Raw genomic sequence first — 27,599 nt, forward strand, 5'->3', positions numbered from 1 at the left:
TGGTACTGAAACATTATCAACAGTAGTATTTTAGTAAACAAGTTAAAAACCTCCAAGAAGCAATCATTGCCATCAGGTGTTGTAAATAAACATTGTGATAATCTTTAGCACTAGCTTTTATATTAATATATTAGTATGCTAAGCTTTGAATAGATTATTTGTTCCTAATCCAGTTAACTGGGATTGCATCATAATAATACTCAGAGAAAATCATCAAACATATTTATCACATTCCATAATTTTGTTATTTATCACAAGTTCTTATATTACATTGTATAGTGCCAGTGTTTCTTATAAGGAAAGTAGTATTCATAAAACTAAACACTTTTAAACAAAAAGTCTCTTTATCATTTTCACCTAATTTTCAATGGCTGTTATTTTATGGTTTGATATAACGTATTCTTTGGATAATTATGAAGTATATTGCTCACTTATTTAAGATTCATTGTAAAAAATTAAAAATGTCTCATTTTGTTTTGTTGACAGTTTAAATCTTCCAGTGTATACTGCATCATCTGAAATTTTCAGGTAGTAAATGTTAGTGTTGGTTATTGTCATTATTTTTATGATTAAGTAGAAACCAAGTAATCTGATCAAAAAGCTGCAAAACAATAATACATGTTATTTTACTGTATTTAGAGTGCATTTGATAGCAGACACAAAAAGAGCAGTTTTAAAACCTGTAATATGTGAGCTATCCAATGAAATTAATACAACAGACTCGGATTGTACACTGGAATGAATTTTTATATTTCACCCAATTCTCATTTAAATTTCATCGTGTGCTTTATTGCTATTAATTATTAACAAAATGTTTTGTTTTTGTACTTGGTACATACCATTTTATACTTAATTATTTTTTTGTATTAAACAAGCAATATGTACCAAAATATCAACATGTAACAGATTTTAAGTGTGTATTGTTACTCAATCATGACCAAACTGAACTTCTGATCCTTTTATCATGGGTCCAATTTGTCTCCGTCAAGGCTCATCCAGAAATATGAATTTTTCAGTGATTTAAGCTATTTCACAATTTCATTTTCACTTGAATGTAGATACAAGTTAAATGTTTAATGACATCCAAACACAAACAAAACATGGCTGTTGAGCCAAAATCTATTTCAATATTAAGGTTAAAATATTTATTATTGAGTAAAATGTATTAAGTGTCACAAATTGTGTTTTAAGATGTGTAGCCATTAACATAAAATAAAGATATTCTCAAAGTATTCTTCATAAAGTGCTACTTTTGGGGGGGTTCTGTCTGAATGAAGTGAATCTGGTGAATTGTGTTGTACATGTAAATACTGAATTCTAATGTACATACTGTGATGTCTTGTAATTCAGGATGTCCAGTTGTGTATAGTGCTTCCTCGAGCCATCAGCACACAATTTGCTGCCTGTACATATTTCATTTGAACCCATATAAACACATAATCATATGTAACAAGACTTCAAAGGAAGCTTATTTATCAAAGTTATTATATTTTTAGACTTTTGTAGAGTTTGTTTACTCTGCCTGTGGAACAATATTTGTATAACCAAATGACATTCTTCTCATGCCAGGGATGTGCATATTAATATCTCTGAATAATTAATAAATTTTCAAAAAACCAAAATGGCTGTGTGGTGTTTGTATTTTAACTGGAGTGGATACTGATGTCCAAAAGGAACTTTACAGGGCTTGACATTGTATTATAGAAAGCTAATAAACAGTGGGATATGAAAGTATCATGAAGTTCAACATCAAAATGTGATACATGCAAAGTGTTTTTAAGGTGGTTTCTAAATTGATTCTTTTTTAATAGCAACATTATTTATCAAATTATTCAAATTTTATGCATGTAAACTTTCTTTTGGACGTCGGTATAGTTCCTTGATCATTTTATCCTATATAAATAATTGGTCAGTCCATGATAGATTATCTGATGATTTAATCAGATTCTTGGATATGGTATCCCAATATTAAACACATACCACTCATTATAGATAGACAAAACCAAGACTTGTGGGTTTTAATGTACATGCATGCTAAGTTTTATTTATGAACATGAGCATGCCTAAAAATAAATAAAGCAATGAAATAATTTGGTGGGGGTCTTCCACCCACAATATTCAAAATATTTTTATTAAAAAAATAAAATAAAGTGCATTCAATAAATTACTAAGAAAATTTTCGTATAAAAAGGTTTAATCCTTTAATCCACATTTTACATATAGTGGAACAAGGTACCTATCTGATTTGGTTATATATTTCACTTGGTGGGGGGGGGGGGGGGGGGGGGACTAAAACTTCATAAAATGTGTCGAGTGCGTTGTTAAATAAAACATTTCCTTCACCTTTCAGTTGTAAACTAAAAGTTTCTACAATGTATAATAATGACCAACTTGAACTAAAGTAGTTCAGTTGTAAGATGCTCAACTAAACATGTAAACATTGAAGCAGGAATATATCTATTTTCAATATAAACAAATATGATAATAATTTTTCTGTTACTACTTAACGTTTTTCCTTGTGGCAGCATTACTGCATAAATAAGAACGTGGCTATTTGTGGACGCACAGAGCAGCATTTTTTTCATTAAACAGGCATTATACCGCAGCAGTATTTATTCCGTCTGGTATGAATTGCTAGCTGTAGTGATGAGCTATTCTGCATACCATGTGGATATAAACAGAAATGAAAATAGCCTAGAGTGATGAGACACCCATTGCACTTCCCATATCCAGTGTGTCTGGTAAATATAATATTTAAAATCGTGGGAACCTTTTTTTTTTATTCCTGTAACATGCTCCGTAAGATTTGCTCTACTTTCAAAACAAGTTCATTTTACCCATACAATTCCAAGAAAGTGCAATGGAGATGGTTTTGTTAACTGTTTAGGAACTTTCAGACAAATTATTTTCGTATATCTTCATTCATATCTGTATAATTTTCAAACTGTTTTTACCACCTCATCAATTTTTGCTAATAAATCTTCCTTCGACATTTTAAAATCACTCTTCTTCCAAATCTGCCTCAGTTCATTTAAAGTTTTTGTAAAAATTGGACCCTTGGGCACTTTTCTCTCGACAAGATCATACCCAGTGACAGGAAATGGAGGTGGTGTCCATGCGGTAAAGACCTGCAGCAATTCTTTCTCACCATGATATTTGAGAAGTTCACAGATTTTGTCCTTCACCTTTGGCTCCTTGCCAGCTGAATCAATCAGGAGATCCATGCAGTACTTGACAGGCCTGTCAGTCATGTAATCCGACCGATGCTTCACAATAAACAGTCCCAGTTTTACTTCCTCATTTGACATTTTTAGTCGCTTGTTTAAAATGTAAACCTAAATAAAAGATAAACAGTTGGAAATACACAAGGTAATACATTGTAAATAGAAAAAAAACATGACTAAATATCGATAACCAATAAACTTCTTTTTTTTCTACTTTTTAAATATATTTCGAGCTTCTTTTGAGTCATTTCAAGCAATTTAAAAAATTGTTACTGAAATATTTCATTGGTATTTTCCATAACAGATCCTGTCTACAAAAATCATTTTTATATTATTTTTTTAAAACTCTAAGGTTGTGCAAAAGTGGAAATACAGGGCTAGCTCTGGCACTCATCAAATTCACCAATAGCGAATTTCAAATACAACCGGTGGGCAAATTCACCAGTTGCGAATATCAAATACAACCGGTGTGCTAATTCACCAGTTGCGAATATCAAATACAACCGGTGTGCTAATTCACCAGTCAGTTTTAAAAACAATTGAGGAATTTATTCAGGTAAACCCAGACACTGCCTCACAAGCACTGATAACACTATTTAAAGGGACACACCCTAGTTACGGCTAGTTGTTAACCATTACGGTGTTGTTTTTCGCTATTAAACCCATTTTTCACAAATAAAATTGCACTTTACTTACATTTTATTATTTAGAATACACATTTCCATACCTGAAGTGCTTTTTGGTAATCCTGATGTTTGTAAAACCACGAAATGCATTTTTTGCTTTTTTTCACAAGATGTGCTGTCGAGAAAAAACCGTTAAGCAAGCGAGGTCCAATCTATTTTTAGAGGGGATATTTCCATTTCAATGTCACAGACGTTTTGGTATATCACGTGACCGTTATCATTTTGGTTCGGTTTGTTTTCTCGTGCACGGTTCGCGCAATCAACATCCGATTTGTTGTTGTTCATTTGTGAGATTTTTCTTCACAGTTCGTGAACATTTTCAGTAACAATAAAGTTCAGACAAGTAAGTGTCTCAATACAAAACGTTACAAACCCTTAAAACCAATAATCTTACGATATCTGGAGAGGGGATACAACCAGGACAGAACAGTTGGAACATGTCCAGGAGAGGTGAAACGAACGCACCCCAAGTCTGTGAAATTTGTCGTGACATAGGCATTGTTGTGCTTTGAGCGACATCTACCGGTGACATCAGAATACTAACTTTCAAAATTATTTCAAGCAATTGGGACATGGGGATTCCCATGGTATTTATCGATACAAAACCTGCTTTTTCACTCCATTTGATAAAAACGTGATCTAAGTGTGTTACAGGTTTGTAGATTAACCAAATTGTAATTTATTTTCGCTGGATGGAACTAGGGTGTGCAGCTTTAAGTTTGTTAAAAATGTCGCTATACCTCAGTAATCACTCCATTCACTCTCCCGTTTCACGAAGATGTAAGGTCGAGTAATTCCATATAAATATTGATAATTTGATGGGAAAATAAATGAGTTTTTCCAATTTTTAACTCCCCCCACGAGACACGCAAAACTATCTTGAATCTATGAATGCTATAACATGGCAGAATAACAATCAAAAACATTTAGTGTTTTTTGACTGGTGTTCATATTTTAGTTATTGCATTATCGAAAACAAAACTAAAAACGGTTTAAATTTGTGTAAACCTTATTAAGGGTTCAATTTTCTTGATATTTCTTTTTAATACAAGTAGGACATTGTTATTTAATGAAAGTTTAGGTTTTTAAAGGATATATTCACAGAAAATAACTGATAATACAGACTTTGAAGAAGATTAAAGTAAAAATGAAATAGTCAACAATGATCGTGATCAAAGGTTTTGAAAAAATATTTGTAAAATATTAAATTCTTTTGTACATTTTATTAGGGTAAACAGACTCGCTAAGTTTGTCCCCTAAAATATTATACACCTTTAAAAACAGTGTTACGTTAGTTAGTTTTTTTACAATCTGATCCTGAAAAATGTACCGGTACATTCAAAATGACAAAATTTCATGTTGGAAACTTGGTTCAGAGATGACGTTTTCTGATTGTAAAGCTGGATGCATAAGAGTTTAACTTGGAAATTATTTTCCCCTACTACAAGCCACCTACCTCTTGTTCATCTTGGAACAGGCCCGACATCAATGTTAAACACTGTGGAGACAGGTTCACGGTTCTTTCACACACTGCATGGAATTCTTTCAGATCTGGGTGGGGTGGAAAACCTGACATACAATAATATTTTTAATAATAAAGGAAACCTGATAAACAACAAATATTTTTAATAATAAATACAAATATTTCAACACTGATGACAGTTCTTAAACTAAGGTAATCTGGTGTCCAACATATATTATTATTTCGACACTATTGTCGAAAGGAAAAGAAGAAACCCACTGACATAAGCTATTGCTACCAAGAATAGACAAGGGAACTTTTTCTGTGCATTTTCCCAGAACATCTGAACAATGCTGAAAATCTATTCCAGAAGCAAACAAAAAAACTACTGCACTTATTAAGTTAGCAAGGATGACTGCAGTTTCTTTTCCCAGTGACTTTTATTTAGTGATTAAAAATTGTTGTCAATCAAAAGAATTGGGTACACCAATAACTGCTTTGAAAGAAGTCAGAGTTATGATCAATAACTGTGCTTGTGCTTATATAGTCTCAAATTATTAATGACTACACATGCACACAAATTGTGAGAATTGCCATGAAGATAGTCTCAAGACAATATTTTACTCTAAAATATTTCTTCTGCAGAATTTGTTTGGGAGGAGGTGGGGGGCATGCTCACGAATAATTGTTTTTAAAATTTTGACAGTAAATTAGTGAAGTTAGAATGTGTTTCCAGAAATTGCAGAACCCTTTGAGGGCCTCATCTGTTTAGCCAACAGGGATCAAATCTATACGTTTTTATCGCAAATATAACAACCTCATTATTTGTTGCATCATATACAAGCCTAAATGTAACAATTTGATGATAAAAAGTGGCAATAATCTCTTACATCAGAATCCATTTTCTAGTCGCTTTTATTTGTTCACATGACCTGACCTGTTTTCGGATCTCGTCGGATTAGCGAAAAATGGCAAACTTTTAAAAAACAGACCTCGGAGTTGTGTTTTTGTTTCTTGATTATCATACTTATATGGTAGAGTTTGAGCATGCAAATTTCTAGATTGTTTTGTAAATAACCAATGTTGCCAACAAAGATTAATCTTATGTGTTTTGACTCATCAATTAAAGGGACACGCCCTAGTTGTTAACCATTACCCGTTGTTTTTTGCTATTAAACCCATTTTCTCACAAATAAAATTGCACTTTACTTACATTTTATTATTTAGAATATACATTTTCATGCACCTGAAATGTTTTTTGGTAATCCTGGTGTTTGTAATACCACAAAATGCATTTTTCGTATTTCTTAAAAAAGCACACACATCTGAGAGAAAAAAAACGTTGAGCAGACAAGGTCTAATCTATTTTTAGAGGGGATCTTACCATTTCAACGTCACAGACGTTGGTATACGGTTTGTTTTCTCGTGCACGGCTCGCGCAATCAACATCCGATTTGTTGTCGTTTGCTTGTCGTTCATTTGTGAGGTTTTACTTCACAGTTCGTGAACATTTTCATTAACAATAAAGTTCAGACAAGTAAGTATCTCAATACAATAAGTCTTACGATATCTGGAGAGGACAGAACAGTTGGAACATGCCCAGGAGAGGTGAAAGGTACGCACCCAAGTCCGTGTGCACTCTGGGAAATTTGTCGTGACATAGGCACTTCTGTGCTTCGAGCGACATCTACCGGTGACATCAGAATACTAACTTTCAAAATTATTTCAAGCAATTGGGTCACGGGGATTCCCATGGTATTTATCGATATAAAAACTGCTTTTTCACTCCATTTGATAAAAACGTGATCTAAGTGTGTTACAGTTTTGTAGATTAACCAAAATTAGAATTAATTTTCGCGGGCTGAAACTAGGGCGTGCGACTTTAATATGTGAAAAATATGTTTTTAGTTGCTTTAACAGGAAGAAATAATTATTATAATTATGTTACATTTATTAAATTGAAAATAAAAGTTGAAATTATCTTTAATACTCAAATATAAGAAAACAGTCAATTTATTTTAACTTGACAATAGATAAAAAATTAAAAACATAACCTTTTAAAAAAAATATTATACAAAAGATGTATGTCTTCAGACAGACATCTAACAATATGAAGATAACATATTTTACACATACAAATTGAGGCCACTGTTTGATCAACAAGGGACATTATTATAACTTGTGATAGTGTCATAGTTTGAAGAGTTGCGTCCCTTGAATTCAAAATGCAATATTTACCAGTAGTTATGATTTAATACTTTCCACAATCTACAAATCTGAAAAAAATTAATTTATGCAACCAAATCCTTCAAACCTTTCCAAAACCACTAACTTTAACTCTAGGAGAAATGTTTTAGATTTTAATCAAAGTATTTGTGATTTTAGCTGTGGTACATGATCTGCTTGTTTTAGAAAATATGTTAAAATTATGATGGCATGCCATCAAGGTTTCTCTAAATTGTCTTACCAATGAATTCTCCAACACCAAGGCTAACCATGTCATCTATAATACTGCTAGCAAAATTTCCAACAATTATCTTTTTAAGTTCCACCCAAATCCGTTCTCCAGATACACCTGAATGGTAAATAAATACATCATTAACACACATCTTCAGCATAAGGGGCTGAAAAACACTATTTCTAGATGTTCATGACAAGTAGAATATGATAACCAGGCAACTAATGTGTAATATCTAACTTGCCCAATAGGAAGCAAGGAAATGGTTTATTTAACAACACACTCAACACATTTTATTTACGGTTATATGGAGTCGGACATATGGTTAAATACCAGACAGATATTGAGGGAGGAAATGTCATGGGCTACTCTTTTCAATTAGCAGCAAGGGATCTTTTATATGCATCATTCCATAGACAGGATAGCACATACCATGGCCTTTGATGTACCAGTCATGGTGCACTGGCTGAAGCGAGAAAAGTCCACTATTAAGTAATTAAATTCTCAATACAATAACACAATTTCTAGTAGAAAAAATATTACAATTTCTTCATACTGTTGAAAGTTGCAGTACATTTCTACAACTTGCATCACAATCTTATTTCTATCTGTGTGAATCAATTGAAACATTTCAGCTATTTATTTTATACATTATAACTTTCTTTTAAATTATTTCTGTGCTTATATCCAATTAAGGTTCAAGCACGCTGTTCTGGGCACACCCCTCAGCTATCTGGGCTGTCTGTCCAGAACAGTGGGTTAGTGGTTAATTGTTAGTGGTTACTGAGAGAGAAGAGGGTGTAGTGGTCGTTAAAACTTGTTCTGGGTTGGAGCCGGTACCCTGTATCTTTAATGATACCTCAGAACATTATAAACCATGGTTATTTGGTGTCTTACATTTTCACTCTTGGTCAAGAAAAAGAGAGGAAACCTGCTGCCATCACATAGGTTACTCCTACCAATAGCAAAATGGATCTTTAATATGTACCTTCCATTGGCTTTTGAAGTACCAGTTGTGGTGCATTGGTAGGAATCGAGGAAAAACCCCTGCATCATGCCTCGGATGAGAGCTCAACCACTGAATTACATCTAGCCCCAAGTTATGTTAATTTATGCTAAATACGATGTGACAATAAATATCTGATGTTTTGGCAGCAGCTAAGCTACCTTCCTCAGGGGAATGTGATTCTTTATTAATCTATATATCCATCTTTTTAATTAAAAATCTTAATTAAAAACATATCTGTGTAAATCTTAATTAAAGAATCACATTCCCTTTAGGATAATAGCTAGTGTAACAAAACTGTTATTTGTAACCCAGAATACAATTTAACGTAATTATATTATATATCATACATTATACATAATTCATTTATTCACTTATAATTCATTTATGTGCTGTCGGTTTGGGATCGATCCCCGTCAATGGCCCATTGGACAATTTTGTTGTTCTAACTAGTGTACCACGACTGGTACATCAAAGGCCATGGTATATGCTATCCTGTCTGTGGCATGGTGCATATAAAAGATCCCTTGCTACTAAAAGAAAAAGAAGGAATAAACTTTTAAAAATAAATAATACACATTTAAACGCGCTCTCTCACAGATGGTTGACCTAATTATTGACCTAACAAGGTATTATATGACAATATATACATTTGCTTTGTACCTAAAAGTACTTTATTGAACCATCTATATAACCACCATATCACACTTGAATAATTGAATTATGGGTACGGTCCATAATTCTGAGAAAAATAACAGCTAATTGGAGAGCAGAGGTGTGACATATTATTTTTAGTCACGTGACGGGCATTCCCTGAATAACCGCAGTGTCAAAACGATTTACCAAACTCGTGTAACGAGAACACTTGACCGTCCTCTGCGACGTAGGGTAAAGAGAAAAACAACAACAATTAAAATAAGTTATCAAAAAATAATAAAAACATGAACTAAATGATAATAAGCTGATACATTAATTTATTTTAGTAACAGAAGCATGTTAAACGTCGACAAATGTACTGTACGAACAGAGCATTTTCTGAACAGAGGGGGTGGGCGAGTATATGAATTTAATGGATCCTTTTGTGTACGTTTTCCATAGATATATGAATAGTGTCATATTGTCCCTACAGTACTAACAATTTTTTTTTTTAAATAAATAAATAAATAAATAAATAAAATAATAATAATAATAAATGGAGAGTTCATGTTCCGACTTTTTATTATTTTATTTCAGCGTATTCACGGTTATTTTCATCATGAAATAATATATTTTTTATTATTTGCCATGTATATAGCCGGCCCTCATTTGCCAAGTCTCTATACACGGCGATCGTTTATATAAAATCCAAAAATACATTATACGGTTGTCGTATATATAGCCTCATCACTACAAGTCTGTTTTTCCGTATTTTAAATGTCTCATTTAAAGAAGAGTTCCAAATTTTAAAACTGAATCATGTCACGGAATGTCACAATAACTAGGTTTGATATGCCAAATTAATGTACCATATATTGCCATGTATTAGCCGACTTTTGAAGTCTAGAAACACTTTCCAAAAGAAGAGAGTCAGCTTATACATGGAGGCAACAAATTGCAGCATAAAATTTCGATCTAAAATACTCCCGACCATGACTTACAAATTTTGATCAGACCCATAGCCTTTTACAGATTATGTAACAATAATTTGTGCACAGTATAAATAAAACACCCCATCATGCATTATAAGTTTGATGAATAATAATAAAAAATTACTTGTTTTATTGTCATTTCAATGGTAAAAACATATTCTTTTCAACTGTCCGCCATCTTTGTTTGACCTGTGCTGGGACCAGTCTTTCATATAGCAAGTTTAAGATACAAAACAGTGGGGGTTTTTCAAACAAGTATTGTATTTCTAATATTATTGTTTTGTTGGGAGGGTGCATTAAACTGTAAAGGAATGCCATAAATAAATTAAGATCATTATTAACATTACCGACTGAAAAAAAAACATGAATTTCAGGATGATAATTACTCCCACTATTGTCACATGACCATACCATATACAGTGAACAGCTGCAGTCACGGACCGCATGATCTTTTGTTTGTGTGTGTGTGTGTGTGTGGTGAGGGATTAAACATGCCTCAATGATTTTACTTTTTGTTGTCCAGTGAATAAATTAATTACTTATAAAGTAAAGTTTGTTTTATTTAACGACGCCACTAGAGCACATTGATTTTTTATCTTATCATCGGCTATTGGACGTCAAACATATGGTCATTCTGACACTGTTTTTCAGAGGAAACCCGCTGTCGCCACATAGGCTACTCTTTTATGACAGGCAGCAAGGGATCTTTTATTTGCACTTCCCACAGGCAGGATAGCACAAACCATGGCCTTTGTTGAACCAGTTATGGATCACTGGTCGGTGCAAGTGGTTTACACCCATTAAGCCTTGCGAAGCACTCACTCAGGGTTTGGAGTCGGTATCTGGATTAAAAATCCCATGCCTCGACTGGGATCTGAACCCAGTACCTACCAGCCTGTAAAATTAATTACTTATGTGCAGTGATATGTTGTTACAGCTTGAATTATTTCTTTTCCTGTTATGCTTTATCAATTCTAAATTATTTTTCACGGCATGGTAGATGTTAGCATTGCCACATTGATGATTGATTGCGATCGCGATTACCATGTTTGTAATAATTAAAGGGAAAGCAAATGTAATGAACAAGAAAAGCACATGTCTATTTGTTGACAGTATTATTGAAATCGATACAACATACAGCTGGACAAAAGATGACTTCGGCTTATACACAAGGCCGATGATTTTGTACTGGATATTTAGGGTCAAACTAAGAGGTCGGCTTATCCAAGGAGTCGGCTAATACACGGCAATATACGGTAATTTCCATTTATAATGCATATTTAGAGAAATAAGGCCCACTAAATCCGTGATTGATCTCCTTTAAAAGGTGATATTTGCCAAATAGTGTAAAATAAATTATCATCACGGTGTTTTTATCTTGAATTATAAACGTGAAGAAAAGAAAAACCATTTGATCACAGTGGCAAAAAAAATTAAAATCTAATTGTGTACATTTAGCCTAATGTAATAAATAAAAAAGAAAATGAATATAAGTTGTGAATTTTAACTTCCATATACATGTATATAAAGTATTCAGTAATTTCAATTCAATTTATTGTACAAAACACTCACACCATATGACACCATTCGGGTGTTTGATGGCTTGGTCCAGCACGAGTTTAGACTAAACGATTTCTAACAACATCACTGAATAGATGACCAATCACTTGACTCAAGTGATAACCGGTGCTCATAACAACAACAAAAAAAGGTTGAAACCATTTATAATTTGCAAGACCTTTAGAATTATTAGATACATTACTTTCAACAGTCCACAATAAACACATTTATAGATTATTTCAGTACATTTTATGTTATTTTAAAGCAGTGTTTATTTCACAAAGGCTTCTTGCAATTTTGTCGAACTCTTGACACTCGACCTGAGAGGCCTCTGTACACAGGTGTTGATTGCACCCAAACTTCCATTGAGACAGGACAATGATTGTAACCAGTTGCAAACTCTGGGTCCTTGTTTTAATTACAGTGTAATGCCGTGATAGATTTTCACCAAGAATGGTCTTATTGTTAATGACCGTTTAATCTCATGACCGGCTCAGCGGCTTTGAACGAATATTTAGCCCAGTGGACTGGTACATACAAGTGACCACTTTTTATTAAATTTGGGACCGGTTCAAGTCTTGAGAATCAAAATGTTCATCAGTTTATAAATGTTGACAAACAAACACAACCAAAAAACTTTTTTTTCCCCAGTAATAAAAATGGACACATGCTTTGGACAGCTAAGACATACGTTTAAAAAATAATAATATCGGTCTCAGAGGCTTTTCCCCACTCCTGCTATAATATCTGATTGCTATTTATTGTACTGTTACTCTTATTAAACCATCTTTAACTTGGTATTAATTAAACTATTTTACTGAGTACTAAAGTAGATTCTCTTATCACTGCCAATATATATAACCAGCATTTGTCAACAATTAGAAAAACATGTAGCCATACAGTATATTATGCAAACAGTATCCAGCTGAAGGTCAATGAACGACCTGTAAAATTACCAATTTATTAATAAGTAAAGTACTCTTTGCTTGCTATGAAATTAAAACAATTTATTTTAACAATTTCATTTTGGTAGTGTATTTGAACATCACCTGCTAAACCACTGGCGTTTTTCTTGATCGCTGCCAAGGTTTCCTCTTCATGGCATTTTGGACCTTTGGCAATTCTTCCATAAAACCTGGAAACATTTCATACAATAATAAATTATATACATATGCTTTTAATACACATTTCCATTACAACTATACTATACAGACGGAAAAAAACAAACACCAGTTCAGTTTTGGTAATATAGCTTTTTTATTTGTATACTAAATGCAGTAACCTGTGACACAGCTACCTCATTGTACTGTCTAAAGAATGTTAGGTTAAAACTGGGTCAACCATGAGCAAGTGCAAAGCTGCATGCTCTTTAATGATTTGTCAAGAAAGCATGCATCCGGGCCACTGCTATATACTATGGACTTGAACACCAAACCAAATCAAAGTCTTAAACAATACACACTGAGTGTACAACATTTCATTTCAACACGACTGAAAAGCAAAATGCTGTGAATGTTACAAGCTGATGGGGTACAGCTAATGCTCTAATTATGCAGGGGCAATGGCGCCCAGCTAGTTGGGGTACATGAGTCAATGATAGCTTGTTTACTTGGACGTTTCAAAGCCATATGAAGATTAGCTGATCATCCCAGGAGCGGACATCCGCTCATTATGTTGCCACGTGAAGCTAGAGGCATACGTTTTACTGGTGATAGGAATTGGTTGAGATTTCATCATCGATCATCGGTTATAATCGGTTGGAACCAACCAATCAACTTTTGACTGCACAATCAGTTAGTTTTCCATGACCATAAGAAGGCTTTGAATAATAAGGACCATGTACCTATTGTCCTATGCACCCTGCAAATGACTACTTTTACCTTTATTAACTATTTAATATCTATTAACTATACAAATGTGAAAAGTATAAATTGAAATACTTAATAAAAAAATTAAATCTGAAACCTTATTTAAAGCATTAATTATATTTTAGTTATTATTCTCATTAATGTTTCCTGTACTGATATATATTATAATATTTAATTACTTTTCAATGAAGGTTCTGCTATTTATAAATTATCAAGGGTTGAAATTATTGGTCACTTAAAAACTTCACTCAGCAGCCTATGCACCCACAATTGTCTGCAAATGTATGTTGCCAATTAGCCCTGGAACATCTACATATTTAAACCCCTGAATATAATCAAAAGAGATGTCAAAAAAACAGATGTCAAAAAAACAACCAAAGAACCCAAAATGATCGCATGCAGTGACAGATGGTGAAAACTATACACAGTAACACTCTGACATTATGTACAGATGTTTCATCTGAGCATCGAGTAAAATTTAAAAACAATTATGCAGAAATAAATGTCTTGTCTACCATAAATTGGTCTGGGGTAAAGACTTTTTGTTTTAAATTGTCCAAATTTAAAACAAGAGTACTGGTGAGGTACATGATACAGCCATCAGGAGTTTGATGGAAAACCATATTTATATTACAGGTATGATTCAACTCTAATTATGTGAAATTTGCAATAGGATGGATGAACAGTTTGCTTTGGACCAACCACCATCCCAAGTTGTTCCTTCATGTGAGGTTTAATGGTCCTGTATGCATCTGTATACAAGATATGGTCTGGACAAGAAAAAGTTAACAGACGGATGTACGGACGGACGGACAACGCCATACCATAATATGGCCCATAGATGGGCGTATAAAAATAATTTACTTTTTTTTAATGCACTGAGATAAACAGTTACAAAGCAAGTTTTATTGTCACTTATTGTATTAGAACTTACATTTTGTTAAAAAAAATTACTAAATGCAAAACCGTAATCCAACACCAAACACCAATAACTGCTGCTGTAAAAATAACATCAACTGTATCAAGATGAGATGATAAAAACAATGACTGGAAAACCAAGTTACAGTGCCAAATCTATACAAGTGATTATAAAAACCTGAAGTATCTAAGTATCCTGAGATAATCCTCCTGGATTCTTTCACTGGCATTGCCCACAAAACGGAGACATCTTTGTTGAAGATCAGACATCCCATTAAAATAATCATACACTGTACCATCGAAACCTGTAAAGACAAACACAGATGTCAGTGAATAAGTATTTTGTACATTGACAAACAACCAGATACAAAAGTGGCAATGGACAAAAAAATCCAGAAAATACTGCACATTGTGAGCTTTTCATCAAAAAAAGACAGGAACAGTTTATGGGTACTGTACATCTTTCCCTATAAACAAATTTTATTCCATTTTGTAACTTGGCGATAAACTTTTAAGGAAGTCAGAAGATTACACAAAATATATCTGTTATGGAGAAGATAAGTTATTATTGCTGCATTATGCCCATACTTTAATAAAAAATTATTATGTTAATTTTATTATTTCATTTTTTTTAACAACTTTATTTTTTGGCATAAGATCGGTTTTGGTTTTTAAAAATTAAAATGTGTCTTGGGAAAGACATTTCACATGTCAATACAACAGTCCACTTATTTACAATCACAATCATTATTATTGCAAAATTGTAGACGATGCCAACAACCCATTGCCCATGTTTAAATTCTGAAATCTGGTCCTTGGCATTAATCAATCAATAATCTTTCATACAATACATGTGAATTATCATTTGTATATGTGTATTTAGATAAGGACTGACACATCCACATTTAGCTTCATTAACAGTAAGCAGCTTGCACTAAAATAGTTTAGACTCTTCTCTACTGAGATAACCACCAGGAATTACACTAATTGGTGCAAAAACCAGTTAGTTTTCACAACAGAGTTGTCTTTCTTTACATTACAAAAAACAAGTGGCCTCAGATTACAGTTATCTTCCCATTTGGTTGTCCAAAACCCGGAAGTTTCACCGCGCAAGTAGTCTGCTGTTTGACTGTGATTATTTCATGGCAGACACGGGCCTGCTTATATTAATAAAAATGTTATAGCCACTAAGGCTATATAGAAACATATAGCGAAATTAATTGTGGTCTGAGGCCTGATATAGTTCACACATTACACCGGTTAAATGCTTGATTCTGATGAAAGTATTATAACCAGAGAGGTGAAATTACACAGACTGATTGTGCATACCACAAGGAATATGAAAACTAATTTATTTATTTTCTAAATATTTTATTAAATTAAAAAACTTTTTTTTTGAATTTATTAAAAATTAAAATTAAAATTTTCAACTTTTAAATTTCAGTATCCTCCAAAATAGCATAAAATGACCTCTGATGTTACTACAGGTTGTTGCAATATTTTTTAACAGTTTTGAGCTAATATTTTGGTAAAAAAGAGCAAAAGTTGGATTTTGTTAGTCAATATTGAGATTTTAATGTTTTTTACATATTGAATTTTAATGAGTTTCTCAATTATTGCAATTGGACAGAAGATCTAAATATAATGAATATATCACTACTAAATGTAATTAAACACTTTAAATAAATAGTATACAGTTTTTAACAAGATTAAGTACTCTAATAATACATTTCACCTACATTTATGTAAATTACACACTTCAGTCATTTTTCAAAAATGGTCTTTTATCCGTAGAAAATCTAATAGGCTAATATTCTATGCTGTCTGAATGTATTTATTGTGTTCAGTAATCAGATGCTGGTATACTTGTCAAGTTTATTGCAGAAAATGTGCCAAAAAGGTTAACATTTGGCTTGTAATACATATGGCAGAATAATCCATAATGCATATTCAGTGGTCATTACTACAAACATCCTTCCAATCAAGAAATACTACACTGAGGTATCCCAGACACTGGCACATGACTACACTTGTTAACAGTTATCACTGGAAACTGAAAAATATGGTGCAAGTACCTCTTGGTAGGATTTATATCAGCATTTTGTGACAAAATCTTCATTTTCAAAGTTGTCATCAACAAAAAATATATTATGGTGTATACCTAAGTAATATCTGTAGGGCATATTCATATTAATATGCATTTATATGGACTGTTTTGCCTTTTACAAAGTGGCTAATACAGTAAATGAAGTAGATTAAGTAAATACAGCAGGTCAAAATTGAATATGAGGCCTATCATGTCTAATTTTCCCTGAAATTAGTGTGTAAACATTTGTTGCAAATGGCCCCAATTTTGTGACTTTCACCATCCCTCTGACACATTTCTAATAATGTATCATGAATTCAGTCACCATATCTTTACTAAGCCTCCACTTATCATATCTAAAATGCAAAATTTTACAGTTTTAGATTTTTGTTTTTTTCTCAAAAATTTAAATTTAAGTTTAATATTTCATTAAAAATGAAGTAAAATCTAATGATTGATTTTTTTTCCTTTAAATATTTCAAAATCTTTCCAAGACAACACTGTGCAGATAGAACATATGTAGAAGAAAAAATAGCTGCTCATTGTATGAAGAAATTCCAAAATTTGATAAAGTTATTACATTTTGAAGTTGGTGTCCCTCAAGTTTCCATTGCTAAAATTGGCCATGGCAAGGCACTGTGGTAGGTGTTTTAACACAGCCTCTGTATACTCTCAGTTTAAAGGTGACATCCCGATACTTACTGAGCATTGCTTTAATATGTATATCATTGGAATGCATTAGTGTGGGCCAGTTTTTAGGGGGAAAAATGGACTGATAGGCCTCAGATTACAGTTATCTTCCCATTTGGTTGTCCAAAATCCGGTAGTTTCACAGCGCAAGTAGTCTGCTGTTTGACTGTGATTATTTCATGGCAGACAGCTATGAAGTGGCAACTGTTTGACTGAAGTGACAGGGGATAGCATGTAGTTTGTAAACATGTGTAACTTGTTGACATTGAAGATTTGTTTGTGGTAATTCCGGCCCATGCAAAAGTAGTGCTTTTTGTGTAAAATGGGTGTACTCCGGCCTGGTTTAGAGGGTGTGTCTGTTTAAACCAATATGCTGGGAGAAAGAGCTGGACAACAGGGGTTGTCCTTTTCAGGGTATGTGTCCCCCATGCAGGCAAAGGTACATACAAAACTTCACGGGCCTGCTTATATTAATAAAAATGTTATAGCCACTAAGGCTATATAGAAACATATAGCGAAATTAATTGTGGTCTGAGGCCAAGCAGCATGTACTCTAGGTTGGACTATACCAATTCAAATCCCATAGGCGACCATGTTAACATTTGTGTTTAAAAACACTATATGCAATATATCAACCAAACTGTGACCCATAAATATCAGTACTACAACCCCTACCTCAAAGTATTAACTGCAGAAAATGGTACCTTTCATGGCTCATTTTCGGTATAACCAGATGTTTCTGCAACACCCCTAGTTTCGCACAAAATTTTAGTACTTTTTTTTACAGGTACCCCATACATGTTCCAAGCACAAGGCTACTTGACATGGTGGTACTACATCAAATAAAATTGCATACATTTTTAGCCCAGATGAAACTAATTTTTTTTACAACCAACACACTCACATTTATAACCAATCACAGGACTTGTGGTGTTAACTTCTCTATCAAAAGTTCGGTGCACCTCGAACTTTGACCCAGCCGGAAATTAATTGGTATAGTGCAACCTATACTGATAACATACATGTTTCAAAAGGTGGTGAATCATGTGTTTTTATGACAACCAGGATCTGGTGTCTTCTGACATAAACTGACAACCTCACTGAAACTGTTGTTTCTACAGTGCAACCTAATTTAATGTACACCTCACAAAGCACATGTATTTTGTACAGTTTTGTACAAATGCAATATGTCATATTTGAAAAAATATTTTTTTTTTAAATAATACTCCTGAAGATATTTATTGTCAGATGTGTGTGTGTGCTCAGCTATATATGTAGAGACAGTATGGCTATTCAGAGTACCTCAACTCCTTAAACTAAATTAAAATTGTATAAATTTTTAGCCCAGATGAAACTAATTTTTTTTACAACCAACCACAGGACTTGTGGTGTTAACTTCTCTATCAAAAGTTCGGTGCACCTCGAACTTCGACCCAGCCGGAAATTAATTGGTATAGTGCAACCTATAAAGTACTGTCGGAAATAGAATAAAAATGATTTTCGGCGATTATTTCTTACATATTAAAGAGATAGTTAAATATTTTGTAAATATCTGTTCAATGATAGTCTACCTAATTTAGCATTTACTTGTTTGGACACAAGGTGGTGTTTACCATTGAAATTAAAAAGAAAAATGTCAGTAAACAGGTGATTTGTGCTCTTTATTGGAACAGACTATAACAAATTTTGGTCAATATGTGTCGATTTCATTGCTTTTACCAATGTGAGGAACACACAAAATTTATTGTGCACAAAATACAAAGCGTACGCAAGCTGTTTAGACTACCCCTAGCTCTTTTTCGTAATCTTTTCCGAAAACAAAACGGAATTTGAAGGTACAATGCTAGCGCAAGTTTGATTTAAACAGTATTTATTTATAATACTTGATCAGTACAGTTTATTATTGACCAAAATTCATTTCCACATTTTAACATACTGTGATGTTTACTTTTTTTTATTGCTTTCATCGCTAGCACTTATAAAAGAAAACCATACAAAACTTAGTATCGTTTATTATCATGTAATATTTTGTCTGTACTTTGATATCACTTTTTGATATAAAATTTCAAGTGTCGCATTGTTACTACTATAGATCCATGCAGCAGAAAGTAACAAGGTGTCGGGTCTGCTTGAACAAGATTACAATTTTTACTCTTTTTTTTTTTTAATGTCAAATTTTTATTATTCTTTTATTTTGCGTGGAATTTATTTTCACGAATTTTATTCAAACGTGAAAATAAAGTATTTTACAGTACAAATTCTTCTTTGAATGGTAATGGAATACTGACCGAGGTGCAAAACTGAAGTTCATAAAATAACTCTTCAGTTCTCATGTTACATATGTCGGCATATATTAGCCATTGAAAATAAACAATACTTTCATATTTTTAGGCTGTATTTCATGACATGACATATACTCAGGTTAATAAAAATTGTTGATATACTTAGGGCTAGAAATTAAGGCCTCAACTTATAGACGAAGATATCAGGAATTTGAAGAAAAGAATCAAGTGAATTATCATCTCTAATCATCTAAATTATCATGTCTAAACTTATGTTTACAATGTACTCCTCGCAAATTCTAAATTTTAGATGTAGCAAATGTAAGAGTATGGTCTGTATGCTCCTAAAAGTGAAAATAAATGCAAATCATCTAACCAGAATCATTTAAACAATGAACAATAATTTTAGTTTTTTCTTCACAACCTCACCAAGAAACATGGCGTTGATGGTTAAATCTCGTCTGTTGGCATCCAGCTGCCAGTCTCGTGTGAACTCCACCTCCGCATGGCGGCCATCGGTCACTACGTCTATACGCAGAGTGGTCACTTCAAAGTTGTCCTGAAATGCATCCAAATACAATGTGAACTACCACAAACTAACAAGAGATCCCAAGATAAATATTCTGTCCCAATGTCAAATGTCATGTGAATTTGGGGGAAAAGATTTCCATTATCATTCGGTCATTCTTATAAACAAATTTGTTTAAAGATTTAACTTAACTTTTTATTTAGTGGTCCATAAAAAAAATTATTCTGAGATTCAAAGTTCAGTATCTTAAAATTTAAAATACTAATAACTATCATCCAGGTCTCACTCTGCATGTAGCCAAATTAGACAACAGCTATTTTTATAGAATACGTCGTCAACGTTTGGTATTTGGCAATAAAATTTTGCTTAAAATTTAGCTTCATTCTGCCAATTGTCAAGGATATATCTAAAACTTGGCTAAGACAAAATTCTTTCTGGTGAAAGCCCTATCATCATAAATTTGCTTCCCTATACATGTATATAGTAATTCGAGAAGACCATTACTTTTATCATGATAAGAAATTAAACAGACAAGTCAATAATAGTACAAGCGTGTTAGGAATAGGTAACTCACAGGTTACACAAATGCTATTCACATAACCAAACAAGGTTCCCCAGGTAAAAATCATGCCATTACAGGCCTTTGATAATTGTGATAACAATCGTAAATCTTAAATGTAAATCTAATTTTTTAACTAACTTATCTTGTTGTTTGTACATTAAATTTAAGACATCATTTACAAATAGAAAATGAGCTACATGAATCTATTTTAGGGTTACATAAATGTTAAAATTCTCAGAGGCCTGTTATCTAAGATTTTGAAATATTGTCCCACTATAATATGTGCATATATAACCTTGCCCTGTATATCAAACAAGCATTTTTATGTGTTTATCCTTATTTTCCCAGGGGCAGGACAAAGCTCAGTGGTAAAGCACTCGTCTAATGTACGGTTGGTCTATGGATTATTTCTTATTCCAGTCGTGGTATGTCTATCCTGTCTGTGGGGTGGTGCATATAAAAGACCCCTTGCTACTAATCTGAAGAGTAGCCAATTGCTGGGCAGCAGATTTTGTTTCTTTCATTATCTGTCACATGTGGTCCATAACTATATGTATATGACATCAACTGTATTTAAAATGTGTTGTTAAATCAAACATTCATTCCTTCCATTTTCCCCAATGTTGAATGTAACATGTTTTGTAAATATATCTTCTACTAAAGACCAAACCTTGTCATTGATCCTGGCTGTGATTGTGCCATGCTTCTCTCCCTTGTTGTTGATCATCCGCACTCCTTCAAGCTCAAACAACTCCTTCATTTCATCCGGTGTGGCCGTCGTAGCAAAATCCACATCATGAGGTTCTATACCCATCAGGAGGTCTCTGACCGCCCCTCCCGCAATACGCAGTTCGTGGTCATATTTCTTAAAAATTGACACAAGTCGCGTCAGTTCGGGAGTAAACAGAGACTTGAACTGGGGACTGTCTAATTTCATTGTTGCAAGGTTGCCCTTCTTTGAAGGGTGGACATATCTTTGATGGCTTAGCAGAATCTTCCGAATCAGTACAGAATACACTCTCCGCAACAACATAGGACTTACAAATAGTGTATCAGATCTGCAATGTTACAATTTAAACACATTAAAAACAGTATCATCGCAGTAAAGTATTTAAATGTTAAATATCATTTTCAGAGAACTTATAAAATATATGTGTTTAAAAGCTAACTGCAAATTCAGCATTATATAGTTTTTTCAGTTTATAGAACTTTGCATGCTGAAACATTCTGTGTTATTTTGAGAGGATTAGTTAAAATTCAAAATTAATAACTCCTGACTGCAAAATTGAAGTTTGCATGGTAACCAATAAATGCCACAATAATTACAATACATCCAAAGTATTTTTTGTGACAAAAGAGAGCTTGTTTTGCTTAATGACATCACCAAAAAATTTGATTGAACAGCACATATGGAATGGGAAGAAAACAAAAATGGATCTGCCAAGCTTCGATCCTGAGACCCATGCACCTCAGGGAACTGAGCTAAATGCTGCCCCTTTGTGAGTTAAATGCTAAACAAGTGTATGTGACGAGTGTCTGGGTCCTGCTTGGAGTTTCTGGTGTTTAGTTAGTACCACTTGATGGAGCGAGTACATTGTACTGACAGTTGGAGATCATGCAGAACACAATTTTTTTAGTGATACTGTTATTTTGGTATCAGGTCGTTTCGTAAACATACTGTTTCGTACCATACCGGTTCGTACCCAAAAGCATACCAGTTCGTACCCAAAGGCATACCAGTTCGTAACCAGAGGAACATCAGCATACCAGTTCGTACCCACATTTGTACATGTTATTTAATGAAAAACAAAACAACAAAAATCCAAGCCAACTGCATTTTAATAATTAGCAATTAGAAATTGTCACGAAGAATCATGTCAAGCGAAGTCAGCTTATTTGTTGATATATTTCAAACACATAACATTTTTCTTTTTACATGACAAAAAACATTTTATGTACAAACATAATAATATTTACAAACCTAGTAATATTAACATAATTATATAATTATATATAGAGATATTGAAACCCAGTACATTCATACAATTGTATTTATGGTAAAGGTAAATGTGAAATTAATAAAAACTTATATGTTGGTATATTTCTCAAAACTTTCAAAATGTGACTTATTCCCTATTTAGCACTGAGTCCTTCAATTATTGACAGGTGAAAGTAGCATTATGAACTTTTAAATTTGCATATGACATGAAATTTGCATACCGTTATTACACAGGTTAATACAATCAAATATTAAATGGGTTTATGACAAAAGAATTGCTCTTTGGCTACGAAAAGGTATGCTTTTTGGTTACGAAACGGCATGCTTCAGTGATGCACAGCACATAATTGCTCATTTAATATTTATAAAAGATACTGAGTGATTATTACAACATTTGCTAAATGTTACAATATGTTTGTAATATAACATTATAATTGTGTATTTAAAAAAAAAATTAATGTTAGGTGTAATGTATGACATTATTTAATTGGTTACGAACTGGTATGCTAGTGGTTACGAAACGGTATGGTACGAAACGTCTAGAAACCGTTATTTTTAGTACCCGAACAGAAAGTGAATCTGGATGAAAAACTGAAAAAAAACCTTACAAATGAAAAACAAGCAAATGTAAAAAAATCAGGGGTATAATATCCGCCCGGTCCCCTCCATTATTTTTAGTTAGGGTTGAGGGTTAGGGTTAGGGTTAGGGTTGGGGTTGGGGTTGGGGTTATGGCTGGGGTTAGGGCTAAGGTTGGGGTTAGGGTTGGAGTTAAGGTTAGGGTTAGGGTTAGGGGAAGGGGGGACCGGGCGGATATTTTTCCAAAAAATAAATGTTCATTGGCAAAACTTTAAACAAAAATACCCCAAAACGGCTCAAAAGTAAAGTTGAAGTTGAATAACTGAAGTTTGAACACGCTTGTCAAAGGTCGAAAGTACCTGATACGCCACACTGTAATATTTAACACTAATGAAAAAACAACTACATGTCTTTACATAACAGAACCAAACTTACAGTTTCAACTAAAAGTTTTGTCAGTAGTAAATATATTACAAAAACAAACGCAACCCAAATCTATTTCATCACATTGCACCAGCTAGTGTTTATGTAAGGGAGATTACTCTAAACTAGAAACTTCATCTCGGGATTCCTCGGAGCATCTGGCCTCAGACCACAATTAATTTCGCTATATGTTTCTATATAGTCTTAGTGGCTATAACATTTTTATTAATATCAGCAGGCCCGTGAAGTTTTGTATGTACCTTTGCCTGCATGGGGGACACATACCCTGAAAAGGACAAACCCTGTTGTCCAGCTCTTTCTCCCAGCATATTGGTTTAAATAGACACACCCTCTAAACCAGGCCGGAGTACACCCATTTTACACAAAAAGCACTACTTTTGCATGGGCTGGAATTACCACAAACAAGTCTTCAATGTTAACTAGTTACACATGTTTACAAACTACATGCTATCCCCTGTCACGTCAGTCAAACAGTTGCCACTTCATAGCTGTCTGCCATGAAATAATCACAGTCAAACAGCAGACTACTTGCGCGGTCAAATTTCCGGATTTTCACTGTAATCTGAGGCCATCTGTAATCGACCGAATTGTCCCGAATTGCTCACCTGGGTCGCAATGATAAATAAATAAATTTTAAAAACATTAATTAATTTTAAAATAATATAAATAAATAATAAATGAAAAAATGAAAAAATCCAACAATTAAAAAAAATTATAATAATAAAATAAAATAAATAAAATAAAATAAAATAAATAGGGCCTATATAAATCTGGAAATCCGAGATAGGATATTTAGACTATTTCTCCATACACGTTCATGTAAAAAGAAGTGTGTGTGTGTGTGTGTGTGTGTGTGTGTGTGTGTGTGTGTGTGTGTGTGTGTGTGTGTGTGTGTGTGTGCAGTCGTTTGAAAAAAAATTCACATTAAAAATTAAAACCCCCCAACCTTTTATAGACTTAATCTTTACATATAGGCAGTTTATTATTTGCATATGGTCAGGTTTACCACCTTCCGTTCAAATTGTGTGCATAATTACAAAACCAATAGGACTAAATTTTTAAGCTAAGCTAGATCCAACCCCTTCCAGCTGTAATAAATCCCTCAAATAAGAAGAGACGTACACAGTTTTCCGTTTTTCCTAAAAAATAATAATAATAAAAATAAATAAAAAGTAAAAAAAAAACATTCGAAATACACGACTTTCAGGGAAGCGTTCTTAGATTTGTTTTATTTTTTAATTTTTGTTATATTAAACTTTTATGGTAGGTTAACTTCTGGTTTTAGTTATTTAAAGTTTAATGCTGTATTTTGTATATGTGTGTACGTTGTGTATATGTGTGTGTGTATGTGTGTGTGTGTGTGTGTGTGTGTGTGTGTGTGTGTGTGCAGTCGTTTGAAAAAATTTCACATTAAAATTTAATTATTTTTTTTATAGGCTTAATCTTTACATATAGGCAGTTTATTATTTGCATATGGTCAGGTTTACCACCTTCCATTCATATTGTGTGGATAATTGCAAAAACAATAGGCCTACATTTTTTTTTAGGAAACTTCATCTATTAACCATCTTAGATTTGTTTACATATCGACCTCATCATGTGGATTTCCCAATATCTCAACTTCTAGATGACCTAGAATTACGATTCTGGTGGCTATACCTGCATTTTCTGATATATATATATATAGTCTTCAGAGGATCAGCTATATTTTACTATTAGCAGCAGGCATTTTTTTATGTGCGTTTTCATACAGGCAGGCTTAAACATACCATTACCTCTGATATGGCTTGGGGGAAAAAGCCCTTAGCCCATCGAAGAGATTCGATCTTTTGACACAAGTACCCCATTCAAGCGCTCTACCGACTAAGCTAGATCCAACCCCTTCGTGGGCCTACCTTTACGAATCTACGAGAACTTCTTGTGGAATCTGACTTACCATAGTCCTGTACAGAGAGACACGATGTTGAATATGACAATGGCAGGTAATACATAGATTTTGTTATCATCATAACACACTTTTTAAACTATTTGTGTTTTACTGTTCAGTAGATTAACGCATATTATCGTAAATTTTGTCGAAAAATACCATTCTTTCGAGGAGCAAATGAATGAATGAATGAATGTTTAACGACATGCCAGCTCGAACATTTTGAGGAGGGAAATGCCTTGAATAATATGGGACTGGTCACCAGAGCACCATAGTATGTGCTATCCTGTGTGTGGGATGGTGCATATACAATATTCCTTGCTGCTAGTGGAAAAATGTAGCGGGTTTCCTTTCTAAGACTATACTATTATATATATATATATATATATATATATATATATATATATATATATATATATATATATATATATATATATATATATATATATATATATATATATATATATATATATATATATATATATATATATATATATATATATGTATATATAATTACCAAATACATTTATATGTATATATATATATATATATATATATATATATATATATATATATATGTATATATATATATATATATATATATATATATATATATATATATATATATATATATATATATATATGTATATATATATATATAATATAATTACCAAATGTTTGACATTTAATAGCCGATGATTAATAAATCAATGTGCTCTAGTGGTGTCGTTAAACAAATCAAACTTTAACTTTTTAATAAATTATATTAGGCACAGATGAAGCAGGTCACAAATTCACTTTCAGCCAATCGCCTTCCACGCAGATGCTACTTCCTACTTCGATCTGAAAGTATACATTTCACCACTATGAACTTCCTTGTTGCGCCTTGGCCTCCTTTTGTGACCTCTAGGGATTGTTTTACTGCTTTGTTGTCACGCTTACCATGATGACACGCTTGGCTAAACTTGATATACTTTTGTGTCTGGTTGCCAGGGATGGTAGGCTAATTAGTTCTTCGACTGCGATGGTCAGTGCAGATATGTCACATGATTTAACACTTCTACGTCTAGGTAATGGGTTCGTATCTCAGTACTGGCTTTAAACTAGACTAAGAGAAACGCTAGCCTAGGGTCTCATAGAAAATACATACGTTTGGTGCTGACTTATTAGTGGAAAAGTGCTTTTCAAATGATCCCTTGTTGCTACACAAGGACTAGCGGCAACGAGTTTATTCACAAACACTAGCTGGTTAATCCCTATGGTAGACAGCTGAGTTGCGGGCCAATAAAAGCACGAAAATAAATTATTATCATATTCTGCCCTGGGCCCAGTCACTTTCGATGTCAGAGGTTGCGCAGGGACGTATGCAGGAGTGGGTGGAGAGTTGGGGTCGAAACCCGCTCAAGCTCCAAGCGAATATTCTTTTTAAATGTTTTTTCCGGGGAAGCATAAAAACCTCGCTTGCCACAGTCTAAGACCCCCTTGCACATTTTGCTACACACACGCCTACTGTGTCCAGTATTGACACACATGAACCTTCTGTGGATATGGGCATGATAAAATTGTTTGGATTAGAATATATTATTACAATCATTACTATTATAGTAGTTGATCATGCCATAATTGTACATTTGTGATAAATAAATACATATTTAATTGGTGCTACATAGTCGACTTTGAGGATGTGCTGCCA

The 27,599-nt window shown here is 33.3% G+C and overlaps 1 protein-coding gene across 2 annotated transcripts; it reads right to left on the bottom strand.

The window, feature by feature from the left end:
* Window positions 1–1,122: 1,122 nt before the first annotated feature.
* On the bottom strand, window positions 1,123–24,084 carry LOC121371654 (CCA tRNA nucleotidyltransferase 1, mitochondrial-like). 2 transcript variants are annotated; one of them, XM_041497701.1, is made up of 8 exons: window positions 23,971–24,084; window positions 21,630–22,017; window positions 20,298–20,427; window positions 14,989–15,115; window positions 13,074–13,159; window positions 7,840–7,947; window positions 5,367–5,479; window positions 1,123–3,335 (listed from the first exon to the last, which is right to left on the bottom strand). In XM_041497701.1, exons 2-8 carry the CDS (start codon window positions 21,990–21,992, stop codon window positions 2,940–2,942), a joined length of 1,323 nt encoding a protein of 440 aa, XP_041353635.1. In that variant the 5' UTR covers window positions 21,993–22,017; window positions 23,971–24,084; the 3' UTR covers window positions 1,123–2,939. The 2 variants fall into 2 exon arrangements, with proteins under 2 accessions (XP_041353635.1, XP_041353636.1); XM_041497702.1 differs by lacking the exon at window positions 23,971–24,084 and adding an exon at window positions 23,821–23,898.
* Between the last annotated feature and the right edge of the window lie 3,515 nt (window positions 24,085–27,599).

Source organism: Gigantopelta aegis, chromosome 4 (assembly GCF_016097555.1).
Source record: "Gigantopelta aegis isolate Gae_Host chromosome 4, Gae_host_genome, whole genome shotgun sequence".
NCBI classification, from domain to species: Eukaryota; Metazoa; Mollusca; class Gastropoda; order Neomphalida; family Peltospiridae; genus Gigantopelta; species Gigantopelta aegis.

What these genes read in the sequence shown, in the direction of transcription:
- LOC121371654 (XM_041497701.1), bottom strand. Translation starts at nt 21,992, where the DNA reads ATGTTGTTGCGGAGAGTGTATTCTGTACTGATTCGGAAGATTCTGCTA. An exon ending in AAACGCCAGTGGTTTAGCAG is followed by an intron (nt 7,948 to 13,073) that starts GTGATGTTCAAA and finishes TTTACCATTCAG; the next exon opens with GTGTATCTGGAGAACGGATT. An exon ending in TGTTCCAAGATGAACAAGAG is followed by an intron (nt 3,336 to 5,366) that starts GTAGGTGGCTTG and finishes TCTTTTATTTAG; the next exon opens with GTTTACATTTTAAACAAGCG.